The sequence below is a fragment of the Rhamphochromis longiceps genome, linkage group LG5 (assembly GCF_057381845.1).
Source record: "Rhamphochromis longiceps isolate RC_006_pf linkage group LG5, R_longiceps_female_GT1.1, whole genome shotgun sequence".
NCBI lineage: Eukaryota > Metazoa > Chordata > Actinopteri > Cichliformes > Cichlidae > Rhamphochromis > Rhamphochromis longiceps.
Window position 1 is genome coordinate 39,829,154 of NC_140561.1, and position 17,550 is coordinate 39,846,703.

The following is a 17,550-nucleotide window of genomic DNA, read 5'->3' on the forward strand; positions in this document are numbered from 1 at the left end:
ACTTGACCAACTGAAGCAACCTCACATCATAACACTCACACAGGCTTGTACAACGGGCACTAACTGGGCATGATGGGTGCATCACTTCATCTACTTCTCTTCTTGGCTGATGCAGCTACAGGGTCAGTCTGGACTCAGACCTCCTGACCTTTATCCATCGCTCCAGAGCCAAATCTTTATTCTCACTTGGAAACTGACATCTTTTTCCCAATGATCTATGCGGGTAAATGTTTTTCTTAATCTCAGCCAGATCCTTAGTTGTTTGTGACTTCTTCTCTCTGACAAACAAACCTGTTAGGAGGAGAGCTTTTCAGGTGTGGTTTATCTGTCTGTGGTTGCCTTGAGTCTTAACACAGCCTTTAGCTGGAGCAGCAGCAGCAGCTCTGGTGTTCCTCAGAGTTTCGAACATGGCTGCAGCTCAGTTATGTTACAGAAGTGCTCGAGAGGCGAGTAAACAGACTTAAAGTGGAACAGCATGCTTTGAGTTGTATATACCAGTGAATGGCACAAATAAAGCTTAAGCTGTAAGGCTTCTTGTGTGGGCAGCAGGGTCAATTAGGTGAGTTTGCTCTGTCAGATATTTGTGAGATGAATGGGTGAAAACACTGAATCACTTTCTCTGCAGACATGCGGTGAAATTCCCCGTACAGCATGCTGTCATGGTCTTCATACATGTTCTGATAAAACGCTGTCTCTGTGGAGTCTGGCTGCAACGAACACATTCCTGTAATGTGATGCTGGATCAGAAAGAAACACTTTGTATTGATAGGACAAAATATTGACACACAATCTTTGTCCTAGTTTCAAAGAATGCCTGCCAGCAGTTTAGATTTTTGTTTTCAAAAAATTTGAAGAAACCTAAAAGTTACCACAAAGAAACTTAAACTAAGTAGTACTACGGGTGTTTTCCCACCTGCAGTGTTTAGTCCGTTTAAATTGAACTCTGGTCCATTTTCCCCCTCGGTGTGGTTGATGTGTGCAGATATGAACACAGTAATCGAGGGAGACCCAAAGGACTGCACCGGGACCCTTTGGAGGAGGCGCTTCATTTATGGTGTGAATGTGATCCAACCCCAGTCTGAACCAACTACCAGGTGTTACAAGTTTCAGCTAAAAAAAATGTCCCGTAGCCATGTTGGCTTTATATTCTCAGTGCAGGAAGGTACTACAGATGAGCAAAGGTCTGTCTAACCAGCAGCTAGCTGTTATATTAGCGACCTTTAGCAGGATAATTTAAAGTAGAGCCAGAGTAGCACTCTGTCAGAGCAAAGGTTAGAGATTAAACATCTGAGTACAGCAGCCAAGGATGAGACACAATCCTTCAATCAAATGTGTTTCAAAAGAAAAACATGTCTAATAGTAAGTGCTGCTCAAAGTTACTCTTCTTGCCTGCTTTGTGAAACAGATGTTTGTTGTTAGATTAGGTTTGTATGGAAAGCCTGACAGAAGCAGAGATTGATGCCATGGCGATCAGCAAACAAAAGTTCTTGGTAGAATAAGAACATGCCTCAGATTTCTGGAGAGGCGGAGTTAGCACTGTCGGAAATTTCAAAGTAAGAGACGGTTCAGTCTACTAGCAGATCTACTACAGATGGCTTTGTGCTTCTGGCTCCATAGTTTAATGTTTAAGAAAAGAAATGAGTAGCCAAGTGTATTTAATCAGATATTTAAAAACTTATGCAGCCCACCCAAGTGTAGGCTATTATAACAGTTGCTGTTGCAATGCAGTGTAGCACCACATGGTGGCGTCTCTTGACTCGTGACTGGCAGGTCACGACTGGCAGGTCACGCCCTTTTTGTTCTTCTTCACTGTGTAGCGTCTCTGTAATGGATTCTTCCCTATGTACGCAAGTAACGTGTAGTAGAGCTGGCACTTTTATTTTTTTGATATTTAAAATAAATGAGTACTTGTGGAAAGTTAGAAGTCGCTCATTCGCTATCCAGCTGCACACCACTGCGGCTGGCTTCATCTCCACGTTACACTATATGAGTTCTGGTGAGAGTGAGACGTGAGTTCAATACATTACCAGCAGCTGTGCCAACCATAAAAGCATCTCACGACTTTTACCTCTTTGTTTCCCATAATTTCACCTCTCTACTCTCATCAATTATGCATTTTGTTACATTAGCTTCATCAGTATATATCTTCAGAGTGTCTAACACGATCTACCAGAGTGAAGTTTAAATTCTGAAAAGTAAATGTTGAAAAGGAGAAATGAACAGAAAAAATGTATCTGGTATTTATTTGCATAAGTTTGCGTCACATGCAGTTACAGACAGCAGCTAAATAAACAGCAATTTTCTCAGCATTGATCAAATAAATAGAAATGAATAAATCAGGAGCAAAAGTTGGTCTGAGAGAAAAGCTTTGAACAACCAAAGCTGTCAGCCTGGCTCACCTTGACATTTGGCTTCCTCGTCGAGAACCCTCGGTACCATCCTGAAAGAAAACACAAACAGCAGTGACTAAGACTGATGAACAAACACGGAGATCGTGAAGAGTGAAAAGTGGCCATGACTCAGCAGCCGGAGGAAACGTGCAGTGACTTTGACTTCAGCATTTTCCAACACAGAGATCTTTGTTCAAGAAATTCTGTCTTACAGGAGCTGTTTTAATGGAAATATACAGCTAACTAAAAAATGAAGGTAATGGTAAAACTTGAAATTCCACCATTAACAGTTTATGGTTCTCAGCGCTACAGCATAACACACATGGTTTGATACGAACTTATTACATAGTAGTAATATGTAGTTATTGCCCATAACGTGGGTCTATTCGCCCATACACATCCAAACGTTTCACACAAAAACAATAAAAGAGATTGGCCTCCAGTTAATGCACATTTTAAGAAAAGCAAGAATCAAACTTGTAGTTTGATTCTGCAGGTTTAGTATGGATGGAAAATGATCGTGCAAATCTCAAGTCCTCATTCAGTCAAAAGTCAGGTTTGTTATTCAGCTGCCATCTTGGCAGTACCTGTGGGCCATCATCACATAGAGAGCCATAACATTAACTTTACTGTTACTGGGGCATTAACTGCATGGCCAGCATAACCAGTTACAAAATAACTGAGAAATACGTGAAAAACTTTACCACAAAAAAATCCCCCAACCCTCCCGTACCCGATGTTATTCTGTCCAATGGCTTCATTCATGGTTCAGTACAGAGTGTAAGTATGATCATCAAGAGGAAAGGCCATGCAGCACATAGAGAATACAGGTCTACCTGCAGCACATTTAAACCTCTGTACTACAAACGTAACAACATGATTGGCTTTTTGGGGGAAAAAATCTTTCCACAGATTTCTGTTCAGAACATTTTGATTTAGTGACAGGTTGCTTTAAAAAGAACAGTAGCCACGGACACAAATGTGCAGACTGAAGGTCTTCAGCTGATGTGTCCACACGTCAGCTGATGTGTCCACACGTCAGCTGATGCTTCTGAAGGTTCCTGACAGTCAGTCAGAGACTCTGACAGACAGACTGCTGTGAAGGACAGATGTGGTTCACTGCGCTCAGCTGTGTGTGTGTGTGGATGTGTATGCTGAGTCTTTGAAAGGACTTTTATGAGAACTTGAAAGTTCTGACAATAAAGTCGAATATCTGCTGAATCTATTATACACACAAAACCTGTTCACACTGAACGAGTTTTACCCCTGAAGGCCTCGAGTCATTCGTGCTAACTGTTGATGTCGTCCATGAACTTAAGCCGGTGTGAATGTGCTCGGATCATAACTTCTAAAATAAAAATTCCACTGCAAAGTGATGCACCCTATGATAACATCAGAACCATACAGTATCTCTGTCATTTCAGCCTTTTTGTCTGCAAAATGCAAATGCTGGCCGGGCGATTTGGTGCAAAAGGCTTTCGCTGCTGTACTGGATGGAAATCTAATGTGGAGAATCGAGATCCCAAGTACAGGATGAGATCTCATGTACAGAATAGAATAGAATAGAATAGAATAATCCTTTAATTGTCCCACAAGGGGAGATTTGGTACAGGATGAGATCTCATGTTATATCAGCCCGTTCTCACTCCCGAGGCGTAACAGGGTGACGTTTTGTCACGTCCCGCGGCGTTCCTGAGGAGCACGGAAGGAGACCTTCCGCGTTGTTATGGTACGCGCCGAGTTATGAATGAAATCCAGTGGAATGACGCGGTAATAGACGTTCCAGCCCTGTATTGTAGCCCTAAACCTAACCTTATTCCTGACCTTAACCAGGACTTTAATGACGTTAAATAGCGTGTTTCGAAGCAATTTGAAGGAAAAGAGTGAACATGTGTAGATTGAGTCCGGACGGTTCTCATATTTCCTCATTTTTCCGAGGTCGTCATTTAGGAACGTGGTGGGTAGCCGGAAACGTAATGTGTTGATGATTTGTGACCTAGTGTAAAATGTTACGCTTTGGGACTGAGAACGTGTGCAGGACAGCATTTAATTGTAGGCTCCGCATTATTTAAAAACAACTTTTGTAAAAGGTCTTGATGCACGCTCAATAATCCAGGTAAGTAAATCCACAAAAGTTGATTCTGTTCATCTGGACGCAGCGTTTTCAGTGGGAGAAACGTTCATGATCAAGTAGCTGACCTCCCAGCCATTTACCTTCAGCGGTGCTAGTTTGAGTCATAATGCAAAGTCACCTGGATGAGTGACGAAGCGTTTCTCACACTGAAAATGTTTTGAGGACGTTTTTAAAAACCTTTTTTCAAGTACTTCAATCATGAAATTTTAACACGAGTGTCCTGGGACTGTCTCACTTTTGAAGCCAGCATTATGTGACCATGTTTTTTCTGCACGGGAGGCTGGTGCTCGCTCAGGTGTTTGAAGTAGAGAGTTCGGTCTATATCTGTCCGTGATCTGGTTCAGAGACCGGTTCAACACTTCTTCTCTTACCACTGTATGACCTACAGGACAGTACATGCCCGCGTGCGTGACAGTGATGGACCCCTTTCTTCTTCAGGGCTCAGAGCACACCGCCGTTCTTTCCACATGGACGGACATTCATCAGATGCTTCTGCGGAGCAGAAAGCTGCCATGAAAGTTGACTCGACTTGGAGTAAAATCTTGACAGCTTAAAATTGCTAGTATCCAGGGACTAAATATGTGCAGGAGAAGCACCCAGACATCCTCTTAGTCAGTGGGGACATCATTTGTCTCCAGCCAAGTGGAAATAAAAATGATTGTGCCTCTGGCCGTTGGAAATGTGAGGGTTGGGTGGCGACTGTCTGTCAGTGACAGAGTGAACCAAAAGAAGCATTTATTTACATCAAAATGATGCAAATCATTACTTTGACCTTCTTAGACTACCAAATGCACACAGCTAGGAAGGCAATTCCTTGTACATTTATCAGAGCAGACGTCACCTGAATCGCCAGCATGTCTCCGAGACAAACACTTTCAACAACAGTTCAGAAAATAAAGGAGAAATTTCCTGTAAGACTACGAAATAACAGAACTCATCATGAAACCCTCGCAGTGAAACATCAGCACGCATTTACTAAATACTCGGAAATGTTCCAGTGCTGTCCAGCACATCAGACCCTTTAACTTTCATCACATCTCCTTGTAAAATCATGAGATCCATTTCTCTGCAGCTTCCCATCATCTGATCTGAATATGGAGGAGGGCTTAATTGGCTGAGTAATTAATAACCAATCAAGATTCATTTATCACCCTCGTTATGACGGCTGTGTTTACTCCCCAACCTCTCATCTATATGGTAATCAGTCATGGGCTGGGCCAGCAGCGCCTCGGCCCATTCGTAAGACCTGACGTAGTGTGTGTGTGTGTGTGTGTGTGTGTGTGTGTGTGTGTGTGTGTGTGTGTGTGTGTGTGTGTGTGTGTGTGTGTGTGTGTGACAGACAGAGAGTAAATTTACCACATCTGTAGGGGATAAGAAAGAGGTTTGAGTGACAAGGGGAAACATTTGGATGAATTATAGCGGTGGAAACAGCGTCTACAGAGCCGGTGTTTATCTGTGGCACATGGGTGCACACGCAGGTGCATATACAGTAATTTGAAATTACAGCATACTCTGAAGAAGAGCAATCGTCTCGCCTCCTGCATCTAAACAGCTCACAAAGTGGTCATTAGAATAATCATTTTGCACCGTTACCAAAATAATTACCAATAAAATTCCCTGCAAAACACTTTTGTCGAGTTAATGCATGTTCAGTCTGCGCTCATTATCAAAACTGCATTACGCGGTGGATGCAGGTTTCCATCAAGCTACAAAATCAGTCAAATATGAGTGTTGAGTGCTGCTGTAACCCTGTAGAGCACACCTCAAGGTAGTTAATGAAAAAGAAGTTGCTTGTTGATGCAGTAATAGCACCCATGAGGCTGTTTTTCTTTGTAATTTTGACAGGGATCCAATAGAAGTGCGAGCTGCAGCTGAGCCACCAATCCACTCCATGGGAACACAGCCTCCTCAGTTTATACAACACTGGCGCTATCCCACCCAGGAAAAACTCACTGAAAAGAAGCAGAGAAGTGGCTGAAACGTGATGTCTGTTCTGTTAGCCACTAGATCTGGAGACCTGAAGCTGTTCTGTGATTACGCAGTTCTTTGCACCAATCAGGCTTTTTGAGTTGGAGATCAGAGTCCACAGAGAAATTCAGGTTTCCACAAACCTTCTGTAAATCCATAGGAGAATGATCTTCCATTGCAATGGATGGTGTCGATTGGTAGGCCCACAAAACCAGGAAGTTGATTTCAGTTCTCTGATAAAAAGAAGTCCTAATCCCTGATCCATAGATAATGCACAGTTCTGGAGCCGATTCACTCGCATGTGCTGTGCCAGTGTGCCTGCACATGTGATGTGACAATAAAAGTGATTTGATTTGATTTGATTTGAGATAAGGTGACTCGCCCAGTACGTACTACCTCTAAATCTTACAGGTGTCTTTCCTGCTAACCCTGATAAAAAGTAACCTTAATAGCCTTGCAGATCAAATCTTATCAGCTCCACCTGTAGTTCTGCTACTAATCGTGGCACTTGTTGATTCTGGGATGGTTTTAGCCTCGACAGCAGGCTCCAAGGAAAGACCACGGTGAACGTCCACGATTTAGACTTTAGTTGCAGTAAATTTTATGAAAGCAATTTGGTACGAGCAAAATCAAGTAGTAAAAAGAGTAAAACTTGAAATTCTGAATCAAATCAAACGACTCGGAGCTTGTTTCATTATTTGTGTGGTTGTGTCTGTGGTCACCCATCACCCTGCCCATCTTAATATTTTTGTTATATATGGTTACAGTTACAGTACTCATATTTTTAAAGGTCTTTAAAAAAGTCACTTTTCACCTTTTCTATGAACATTTATGTCTAAAGTCACTCGTTGCTGTGACGGTTGTTCATCTCTACTCCAACTCCACTGTCTTTTCTGTAGCCGGGGACAGTAGTTGCTGTCTGGATCCTTATGTAGGATCATTTATTTTGGACTTTTAAAGGATCCACAGCATCCCTGTCATGAGTCCGCATTTCGAAAAAGCTCTGAAAACAGCATCCAAACGTTAGAGGTGATTCGAGCTTCTGCAGCAGCACGGCTGCTCTTCTGTGCTTCTAACATTCAATTTTTGATTCAGTTTTATTTACACAGCGCCAAATCACAACAACCATCACCTCAAGGTGCTTTATGCTGTAAGGTAGACCCTAGAATAATACATACAGAGAAAACCCAACAATCATATGAGCCCCTATGAGCAGCACTTTGGTGACAGTGGGAAGGAAGAACTCCCTTTTAACAGGAAGAACCGTGTCTTTGTAAGGCTGTTTTAATACTTTGTGTTTGACTTATTGGCAACAAAAAACTTTGTCTACATTTACACACCCTTCCATTTTTCCATTTAAATGCTCAACCATCTGATAGGTGCTGCATAACCAGTGGAAATCAGGTCATTTTTAAAGTAGCCTACAAAAAACGTGTTTTGTTTTTTTAAATATACATCTATTAATGCTTGCCTGGCTCACTGATGCAGACTGTCACCACCTCAGTGTATTTACAATGACACCAGTGGTCACTCTGGAGGGGGCTTTCTAAGGCTGTGGTGTTGGCCTTTAGAGAAGTGAAAGAAGCCCCCCCTCAGTGTGTTCTGGATTTTCTCCAAAGTGTTCAGAAAACAAGATGGTTTTCTGGAAAATTCTTCATTTCCCTTGTGTTGAGCCCTGTCTTTGTCTTAGGCTGCTCCAGCTCTTTAAACCAGGTCGCTTAGGGTCGCCCCACAGCCTGCCCACCTGTCCCCTGTTACATCCTGATGCCACGTCTATCTGTGTCTCGCTGTGTGTCTCTGCGAGTTTATGCTTTCACCATCTTTACATCCTCTTTTATTTTGAAGGTTCGTTTCAAATGTGGCAAACTGCTGCCTTTTTTCCTTTCCTTGCCCTACTTACCTTGGTTGAGTTCGCTCTCACCGGTGTTTGGGTTTAGTTTGGGTTTTTCTTCCTCGATCTTCCTCGCGCTGTCTGTTGTTGTTTACTCTGTCTTTTTGTATATGGGTTCCTTTGATGGTTTTCCTGCCACCTCAGCGGAGTGTTGAGACTAAACCTGAGTGTTCAGCCTGAAGGGATTTACTGCAGCCTCACAGCAGTGACATTGAGAGAGAGAATAAAACTGCCATATTTTGATGTATGAATCACAATGTGGATATTTTCTCATGGCGAATGACTTTTTGTTCATTGACTGTGTTTCCTAACGTTTAGTCTGCCTCTAACTGCTCTGATAGGCGAGGTCAGATACAACCAATGGCATAATAACCAATCAAAGCTGAGCTTCCCTCCAGCTAATCAAATCTGGTAAAACCCTGCTTTGCTAGATTTGGACTTTTTCACCACCACATTTTACACACAGAATGACTCGTCTTCAAACGAGTGTCACATTATAACATCAGGTTATCTTCATACTTAGCTGCTATTTGCTGACAGCTGCTCTCTGCACAGTGCCAGAAGTTTGCTTCAAAAAAAGAGAAATCTTACAGCTGAAGAGCCTCTCCAACATAATTAGCACTCAGCTGACTATGGGCGCTTCAGCAGCGCTGACAGTATTGAGAATAAAATCACATACCTGAAATGGCTGCTGGCCCTCTAATCGAACTCTAATGCTTTCTTAAGTGCTGTGACTGTAATCTGTGGAGTGGACTTTGAGGATTGGACTCCAACAGTTCGGCTGCCACTTTCATGGCTTTGTCAATATATCCCCTGAGTTTCTGTCTGGGGGGGGGGGGGCTACTGTGATGAAGCCAATTTTAACCGAGACCTCGAGTCCTCCTGCAGCAGCAGAATTAGCAATGATGGATCACTTCTGGACTTTGACCTCAATAAAAAATTAAAATATTAACTGATAAATAATAAATAACAGTTCTTTTGTGTTTGTCGCTCTAAACGTTAGACTAGTGCATCTTCTAATAAATGTAGGTCCTGCTGTAGCAGCCCTTTGTTTAGAGGGTATTTTCTACAAATCTATTTACACGTTCAGTTAATGACCAAAGCTGCAGAGCGAGTTCTTGAAATTTCCTCGGGGATCTTGGACAACAGTTAGCCCTGGTTTGCCCTGATAATCGCTGTGTGCTACAGGGGAAGCTGCGATGCCAGTCTCTCCCACAAGGGCTCGGATAATAAGTCGTGTCCCTCGCCAGCAGGATTGCATTTCATAACCCGATCAAATTAGACGCCGATTGGATGCCAAGGAATTAGCTCAGCCTTGAATATGAGACTGCCTGGTCAATATGCATAGATGACAAGAGACGAGAAGTGTATGTAAGAGAAACCAGAGGAGTGTAAAGGAAGGATGCTGGAGTTCAGAGGAAGCGGGAGGAAAATGAAGGCAAGTGCAGATTGTAGTTCCTCACAACAAGGCGGGTGAGGAAGGCACAAAGTGAACCCATCAACAGAATATTTCCTTCTCTGTCTATTCCTCTCTCCTCCTCTGGACATCTTCCCCTCGGGGTAAAGAGAAGCCTAATCAGCCCCTGGCATTAGATCAATGCTAGCGTCCTCCCCAGCTGTGGCTAATGGAGCACATACTCACTCATTATCTGCAAAAGACAACATTTTCTGGCTTCACACACATCCTGGCTTGAGTTGTTAATTTCTGTGAGTCAAACTAGAAATAACAATGGGAGAAACAGCAGCTAATAACTTGGGCTCCCATCCAGGCCCGCACGAGGCTATTACAGGCTATTTACACTCATTATTTGAGGGAACTATGAATGCAGCAATGAGTGCCACTTTGTTTTTACTGTGCACATTTGTGGCGACACAGCCACCGCTGCTGCCGCAGCATTAACGTGAAGGCTTTTCTGTGTGGTGGCCTCATAAAAATCTGGAGGGAAATGGACCGACTGTGATTCACTGAAGCAAACAGCAGACTGCACCACTGCAGCTCTGAATGCTGCTTTTTTAACCAAAAACTAGTGGGAAAAATGACAAGAGTGTTCTCTTTTCAGATAACAGGGACTAAAAGGAGGGCCGCGTGAAGAATATTTAGAAGGGCGTGGACTCCTTTCAGTGGTTTTTTACAAAATTTAGGGAAATAAGATGGAGAGAGGGGGCTCTGAATCCTACAAATTAGGTTACATTCTCTAGTTAAGTACCAGTGAAAACAGTAGCTTAAACACAAACACCCACGAAGGTTATTTACACTGTTAAAGATGTTCAGTTGCAGTGAATGATCGATATGCTTCGGTATAAAGACAATAACTGGAACAGACTTGGAGTTGTTCTCAAAACTTTAACGGTGGTGAGCTGCTTGAAATGCTTTGAACAACCTACAGTTTCAGTTTTATTTCTATAGCACATTTAAAAGACCAAGGTACACCAAAGTGCGTCACACGAGTGCCGCATTGCAGGATTACAACAATAGAAGAACAAAGAAAATACAGAATAGTTACAGGTAAGAAGCGCAGACCGGGTAGAAGTTAAAATCAAATTTGTTTCGAAGGCTAGCTTAAACAGGTGGGTTTAAACATGATTTGAAGGATTGAATGGATTCCGACACACGGATATCAACCGGCAGGCTATTCCAAAGTTTATGTGCAGCAATCGCGTCCCGATGCCCCCTAGTCTTCCGTCGGGACACTGGTTGCACTAAGAGCCATTGATTGGAGGATCTAAATGCTCTCTTGAGGATATAAAGGTCAAGGAGGTCGATTAAGTAGCTGAGCGACAAGTTATTTAAAATTATAAGTGTACAAAAGGATTTTTAAAACGATACAGGATTTGATGGGGAGCCAGTGAAGGTTGGCTAAGACAGGTGTGATATGATCATGTCTTGTGCATGTGCATGTGCAATGACAATAAAGTTGAATTCTATTCTATTCTATTCTATTCTATTCTTCTGGTGCCGCTTAAAAGACGTGCTGCGGCATTTTGGACTGGTTGGAGGCGTTGGATGAGGGAAAGTTGGAGGCCTAGATAAAGAGAATTGCAATAGTCCAATCTCGAAGTAATGAGAGCATCAATGAGCTTTTCTAGGTCTTTATGTCGTATGTCGGGCTTTGCCTTGGAAATTTGGCGTAGTTGGCTACCTGATAAGAACCCTAAAAATCTGTCTAAGAATAACTTTGTCCACATCACACATACATCTGACCTTTTCTTCCTCTTTATTTCATTTTTTAGGTAATAAATAAAACACTGTCGCTTTTGCACAATAATCTAGTAGAAGATGATTTCATGTGTTATCTTTATTGGCTGGAAGTAGAAACAAAACGAGTCAAATTGAACTGGCTGTCATAACCAGAAGTTTTTTGCATGATTCACTTGTTAGTAGCTATGTTCATATAACACTGATTACTATAACAGCATGGACTCATGCTTAGGGATGTAGAGTATACTGGGAACATGGTACAGACAATGCAAGCATCAAGAACGTAAAACACGTTCTCATCCCAACGAGCAACATACTAGAGGTGGGAATCACCATACATCCCACGATACGATATTATCACAATACTTAACGCACAATACGATATTATCGCAATTTTTAAAAATATTTTTGCGATATTCAGATTCTGTACATGAAGGTAAACTTTATCAATATTCATTTTATCTAATATCAAAGTCTCACACTCAGTCTTTCTCTCATTTCAGTCAGTTTTATTGTTGACAAACTGAACGGTTTGTATTACAGTCTAGTCCAACTTAACTGAATGCAACCATCTGGTACAATTATAGCTATTCTGAACTATGCAATTTATGAAAACTATGCAGCCCATTCAGCAACTGAAGAATTTGAAAGTAAATTAAAACAAAATATAATTTTACATTAAATAAAAAAGTTTTAAACTTAATTAAAATATAAAATGTCTTAAATTAAAATAAGTAAACTGTCATGTTTATTGCTGCCAAAAAAAAAAGTTAAACACATTTGGACAGTGAAGGAATGTCAGGGTTCTTGCTCAGAAAAAGGATCAACGTGCTCTGAAATCAGAGCACAAAAACCTTTTTTGTAACAAAATATCGATTTCTGCCGTCCCTGTATCGATACATTATTAGCAAACAAAATATCACGATACTACACAGTATCGATTTTTTCCCCACCCCTACAACATACTGATGAATCATCTGTGTTACGCGTTTTGAGGCTTGAAAGCCGGTTGGGATGAATCTATACATGTAAATGTGTTTTATGTTCTGATCCTGAATCACTGTGGAAAGTGTGACAGGGTTATGGTTACGGTGAGGACTGGAGTGGAGTGGACGGCTGGAGCCAGAGTGTTTCATAAGGACCTGGAAAGGTACGTTTAGCGTTACTACAGGTTACAGCAGTCAAACCAGTCGTGTATGAAATGAGATTGTACAACTTTGTTGCAGGGAACAGGACATAAATTGATAACTTATTATGTAATATCTACCTGAGCGATGACATACATGTTTTATCTTTGCAGAACATAACTGTAAATTAGAGTTATGACTTTCTGCGCTGGCTGCTGTGCTGCCGGGAGACGCACTGTTTCTCTTCTCACCGTTTCTATTCTATATGCATGCAAACGCCTTTGAACAGAAGAGCGAGATGCAAAGAAAATGCTCGCTCTGGGGGATATTTACCATGTTTACTGATGCTTACAATCGTAACGATGATCAATGACATTACCGCTGCATCAAACTTCCGCCCCCGCAGCATCTCATGAAGCTATCAATCAGGTAGAAGCCTTACCTTCACATTTCTCCAGGATCTGAACAGTCTCCCCCACCTCCAGAGCCAAACCCTGAGTCACTGAGCCTCGGAAGTTGCAGATGACTGTGGAGAGAATGAGAGAGATGGGAAAAGATGAGATCCTAGGAAGACAGAGAAAATGATAACAGCTGCAGACGCTCTGACATTTGTCGAACATGCACGCAATACAAGAAAAAGGTTACGGCATGAAAGATCGGCGTCTGAACTTTTGGACGGCAACAGCTTATTTTCATCACTGATCAAAGGATGTTATCAAAGCACATAAATACAAAGTAATGCCCTCGTCTGCTTTCATCACTGCGTGTCTGTCCCATGACAACAGGGTGACGTTAGACATTAGAGCTTGACTGAGCACATCCAGACCGTGCTGTACCAGGCACTGTTGATGTTCATATTCCTCATGACTGCTCCAGTACACCCAGTAAACAACGGGCCTCACAGCTCATCCTGCTGATGCAGTCAGTGCAAGCGGCTCTGTTACAGGACTGCAATGTTAAATTGATCATCAGGAAATCTAACCGTGCAGGTTAAAGTCTCACTGGTGTCTTAATCATGAGTAAACTGGCTAAGAGGGCAGCGGACATTATTATGAATATAACTATTGTTAAGGCACAAATGCAGCTGTAATGCTAAAAGATGCGAGCACAGTCTCCAGGTCACGAGGTAAAAATGGGTACAGTTCAAATCAATTTCAATGCATCTCTAAGAGCAATAGCGTCGACCACGAGGCGACTCAATACTGTCCTCTCGTCTGTGTAGGTGTTCAGACAGGAGGCCACAGGTGTGTCTGAACGCAGAACAAGACGAGATCTTAAAACTGTCTTTGTCTGTTTAACTGTCTGCTTTGATAAAGGCTCTTTGTTTTTAAAGACTGTACATCTTTCCCATTGAGTCTGTGGTGAACTGACCTTGAAGACAAAGACAGCTTTAAGACCAAGTCGTGCTCACGCTGGACAATCATGCTTTCTGTCACCAATCCCACTCTTAGTCTCCAAATTTAGTCCCTGGGTGTTTACGCAACGTGTCATCTGTGCATGCCGTTTGCAGGTCTCGCTGTCAGTGCTGTTTTCCTCTGCAGGGCTCAGGCGTCGCACTTAGCTGCACATGTCATTTTGTTCCTGATGTTGTTAAATTAGGACTTTTTAAGAAAAAGAATCACAAGATATCAAAATGATGGAAAGCATGAAAAAGCTGTCAAAAGTTGCAGATATGGTAATAATGTTGCCAACTTATTCATGTCACAGCAGGGTTGAGAGCTGTTGCCGCCTCGGAGCAAACACATAAAAAAAGACAGTGAAAACTGAATTTTTACACACAGCTGAATTAACACAGCGCCACATCTGCAATTCTAATTTCAGCAAATCTTTAAAAAGGTCTCAAGAAAACTAGATGCCACCTGTAAAAAGACGACGAGAGAGGAGTCCAAGGCATTAGTCATTTCTGCTAATGCCCACAAATCCTTTCACTTTGAAGTAACGCTGTTCTAGTCAAACCTGGGTGCAGGCAGGAGGTCGGTTTCTAATAATCACTGTTGTGTTTCCCAAAGACAACACAGTACCTTGTATTGTTGTTAGGTGGAGATATGGAAATTTTAAAGGCTTTTCTTCTTTGCCATACTTTTTTTTTTTTTTTTTTTTTTGCCTGTCCCGTTTGGCTCTTTTGCCATCAGAATTATTGTCTAAAGGCAAAGAAAGATGCCCAACGGATTTACTTTACCAAATTGACCATCCCAGCCTTGCCATAATGGTCCATTTGATTCACCTTTTATTGTTTATTGTTCTTTGCCATACTTTGAGACAAACAGCTGATGAATCAGATGCTCGCAAAAAAGTTGCCACCACTCTGCAGCCTCACTCGTAGCGGCTCATGAACGAGCTCTCCGCCTGTCCTAGGTTCTGTGTGAGAGGCTCTCCAGCTAGCAGTGGACCAACAGGACAGACGGACGACTATTACCAGCTGCAGTTCAAAGATGACATTGGACGACATAACCATTTTAGAAGATTGTAATCTGAAGGAAATGCTTAAAAAATCAGCTACTGTGCACACAGCAAACTGTAGTTTGAGCTGCCGACTGCAGTCTGGTACTGTGGCAGCGAGGACACACAGCTCACACCGACGGGACTGTTGCATCTGTCTCTGCCTGGCTTTGTCTCTGTGTTGCTGTCACCATCTGTCTCCGTATCATCAGCGTCACTCTCGCTCTCTGCCGTCGCTGTCACTCTCTGTGTCACTGTAATGCTCTCTGTCTCCACTATTAGCAGCGATCAGTTGGGATTGTCACTGTTTTGGATTGTGTCAGTGACAATCTCAACTCCCTCGAGCCCTTCATCCCCGTGTGTCTCTCTTTGTTGGCTGTGACTTTCAACGTCAGTCCATCATAGTCCCTGGCATCATCAGAGACCCTGTCATGCTCTCACGGTCTTGCCCTGACCAAGTGTAAAATGCAACCAACCACTGCTCAATTACCTTTTATGTCCCACAAACCTCTAGTTGTCATGTTCCAAGTAGAACTGGAGTTTGACTGTGTTAAAACAACAACAAGAAAAAACACTGAAGCACAGTGAAGAGCGCGCCAGGAGACGGAGCTGTAGCCCTCCGAGGCCGAAGCAGCGACCAGTGTTCGGTCTCTCTCGACACAGACGGCTGCCATTGTTCCCATGCTACACGCTCTCTTTGTAAATAGCTTGTTAGCTTTGATGGACCCTGTTCTTGACCTCATCTTCTCTGAACGCTGCTCGAGCGTGACTCCATCCTCCTCCTCCTCCCACCTGTTATCCAAACGTATGTAATCGTGATCAGAGGACTTTTGTTCTGGCTCACGACTGCAGATTATAAGAACTGGCTCACCAAAGAGAACAGCATGCGTCTCACTTACTGTAATGTACACAGGAGAGCTGTAACTCACAGATCATCACAGAAGTTTGAAATTAACATCAGTTAATCAGTCTGTCTCATTTCATTACCCTTTTAGTAAAGCATGCAAATTTAGTGCTGATTATAATAATTTAAGAAAGATGAAACTTTCTGGAAAGATGTTTAATAATCACTCATCTTATTTATCAGGATAAGACTCGGACGCAACACTGAAAATGTTTGCAAGCTGTTTGAAATGTAACTAAAAACATAGAATGGAATCATCTACAAATCTACACATTAAATGAGAAAATGTACAGGTTTAAGAAAAAAGGCTTATTTTGAGTTTGATGGCAGCAACATGTGTCAGAAACGTTAGACAGGCCTTCGTCTTTTAACAACAGTTCATCAACGTCTGGGACCCGAGCAGAGCAGCTGCCGGACTTTTGGGAGAAGAACGCTGTCCCATTCTAGCTGATAATAAGCCTGATGGTCGACGTCTTCTTTAGTGGTGAAGACGTCCGTGTTGTTGCCCCCATCGCAACTTTCTTGAGACATGTGGCAACCCTTAAATTTGAAATGAGCTCATATTTTTCATAGCATAGTAAAATGTCTCAATTTAAACGCGTGTTTTCAGCGTTTCTGTGTGGAGAAACTGTCAGTTTATGGGGTTTGCAAATCATTGCAGACCATAGTTATTTTTCAGTTTATATAGCGTCACAACATTTTCTGGGTGGGGCTTGTAGACAACATAAAACTTGGCAGGAAACACATGATGACCTCAGTTTACACTGCAAACAGTGGATTTCATGCACAATGCATCTTGTATTCACAGAACTCTGCATAACCTGGAATCAGAAATAGAAATCTGATGGAAAAGACTGTGGATGGAAATTATGATGGATGAGACCCAGGGAGTCAGTATTAATGAAAGTGCTTCATATACACATTAAGTTTATTTTATCCAGTCAGACCGAAGGTTGATCTGGAACATCCAATAATCCCTGAAAGACTTTACTTTAAATATCCCTACTAATGAAAAATCAGATGGTCTTCAGTGGTTCCATGCATCTATTCTTTAGACACCACAGGGCGTGAACGTGTTAACCACTCGACCACGGCACCACTCAAACAGGAACAGCAATGTTTTCATTAAACAAACTTTATGTAAATTAAAAAATTCTGAAAAACAGTAAGTTAGGGACAAATATCCCCAAATAAAGGTGGAACTGAAACTCTTGGAGCTGCTGGTTCATCCTGTTGGTGAGACGTCCGTTTGGGTTTTTTCCTTTCTGTGCCTCTGGGGAAGCTGCCACAAAGCTAAGAGCTCTCCAGAGAAGACAAGAGGCAGAGCAGAGACGATGAGGAGAGGCACACACACCGAACACTCACGGGGATTAGCATTGCTCTATCTGGCTCGTATTGGCATTTAGATTATCCAGCGGACTGGGTCAATAGTCTGACAAATGACTCACATCTGTTAAGCTAGTCACACCACTTAGCCTGTGGCCTTTCCACGTCTGTG

The 17,550-nt window shown here is 42.3% G+C and overlaps 1 protein-coding gene across 6 annotated transcripts in view; it reads right to left on the reverse strand.

Annotated features, from left to right (window-relative positions):
* LOC146670640 (dedicator of cytokinesis protein 3-like) overlaps positions 1 to 17,550 on the reverse strand; it is a 250,680-nt gene that overhangs the window by 145,006 nt on the left and 88,124 nt on the right. For all 6 annotated transcript variants that reach the window (XM_085407632.1, XM_085407637.1, XM_085407636.1 and 3 more), the window contains exons 2-3: positions 13,152 to 13,235; positions 2,400 to 2,440 (exon numbers count right to left, since the gene is read on the reverse strand). In XM_085407632.1, the coding sequence (XP_085263758.1) occupies positions 2,400 to 2,440; positions 13,152 to 13,235 (125 nt within the window). The remainder of the gene's footprint in view (positions 1 to 2,399; positions 2,441 to 13,151; positions 13,236 to 17,550) is intronic.